The 1,457-nt window shown below is 64.3% G+C and overlaps 1 protein-coding gene across 1 annotated transcript; it reads left to right on the top strand.

Annotated features, from left to right (window-relative positions):
• Positions 1-509: 509 nt before the first annotated feature.
• On the top strand, positions 510-1,433 carry EMIHUDRAFT_124485 (hypothetical protein; the record flags this gene model as incomplete). Its single annotated transcript, XM_005765637.1, has 4 exons — positions 510-673; positions 926-1,121; positions 1,181-1,264; positions 1,356-1,433. Coding segments are annotated over 4 exons (522 nt in total), but the record flags the coding sequence as incomplete, so codon positions are not given.
• Between the last annotated feature and the right edge of the window lie 24 nt (positions 1,434-1,457).

Here is a 1,457-nt window from a genome sequence, read left to right as displayed (position 1 = left end):
GCCCACCCACCATGCGCGTCGATCGCCGCCTGATTCTGCGGCGCGCACGCCAGGTCGCGTAATGCAGCCGCCGCCGCGACGACAGTCCGGCGGTCGAGCTGGTCACAGGCTACACCGAGAGCGTGCACCCGCAACTCCACGTCGGACGGACCGCCCCGCCCGTTCTCGCTGTCCAGGCCTTCGTACCAGAGCTCCTCCTCCTCCGCCGACGGCAGGCAGCGTGAGAGCAGCGCACAGATGCCGCTCATTGAGAGAGAAGCGCCCCGGCCGTGCGGATGCAAGGGCTTCGAAAATAGAGACGTTTTGCTAAGCGTATTTGCCGCTGTATGTCTCCCTATATGCGCAAATACGGCAGCTCCGGAGACGCGTGCAACAGTATTTGCCACGCATACAGATACAGCCGTATCTGTATTTGCCACGCACCATGGTGCGCGCATCTGGCCCCGAGCTGGCCACAGCCGGCCACGGCCGGCCCACGGCACCCACCGGCGTCCATCCCTCGCTCGCAGGCCGGCCAGACTGGGGCGGGCACCGGCGGGACGGCGGGCACGGCCGGCCCCGAGCCCGACGTGGTGGAGGTGGAGCCTTCCTCCAAGGCGAGGAGTATGAAGTGGTCGGAGGGGCGGCTGGTGGTGCTCTACGCGGGCCCATGCACGCTACTCGCGCGCTCCGCGTGCGTACTTTGGCTGGGCGGGTGATCGTCCTCGCTCGTCTCGCTCATTGTTGCGAATGCAGACGTGGCACTGTGTGGGGTCTGATGCGTGGGACGATGCATCGTCGACGAGCGGCCACGCCGCCCTCCCCTACCCCCTCTCCTAGCAGCCTCTACGTGACGTGTGTTCATGACCGGCAGGTGAATCGACGTCGCGCTTCTTGTACTGGCCTCGGGCACATGCGACGGCAACATCCATCTCTCCGTCCGCAGCACCAGAGAGGGGGCGACGCTCGACGGCGAGAAGCTCTCAAGCATGTTTGACATAAAGGGCGGCTGCAGCCTCTCGCTGTACGCGCTACGCTTTGTGAACGGGCGTTCTGAACGTTACGGCGGCGCAGTGAAGGTGTACAACGCTGGCAATATTGCGATGCAGGACGTGTCATTCACTGATTGCGAGTCCGGAATGGTGCGCGGCCGAACCCTCGTTGCTCCTTTTGGGGCATCTGACGCCTTGCCCGTGTGTAGTATGGCGGCGCAGTGTACGTTCGGAAGACCCGTGGCGACATCTCGCTGGTCGGCGTCACCTTCAGATCTTGCAAGGCTCGCCAAGTGCGCCGTCCGTACGCCCGCACCCCGTGTTCCCACCGCAGCACTGAGGCCGCTGATACCCGTATGAACATGTGACGATGTCCTCGTGCAGGGCGGAGCTGTGCTGGTTCTTGAAAGTGGCGCAACCTCGATGGACGGAGCCACTTTCATTGCCTGCACCGCTGACTTGGTGCGCCGCCTAAATCCGCACGTC

The sequence above is a fragment of the Emiliania huxleyi genome, assembly GCF_000372725.1.
Source record: "Emiliania huxleyi CCMP1516 unplaced genomic scaffold EMIHUscaffold_5456, whole genome shotgun sequence".
In the NCBI taxonomy this organism is placed as follows: domain Eukaryota; phylum Haptophyta; order Isochrysidales; family Noelaerhabdaceae; genus Emiliania; species Emiliania huxleyi.
Note: the sequence above shows the minus strand (reverse complement) of the source record. Positions and strands in the feature narration are given on the sequence as shown.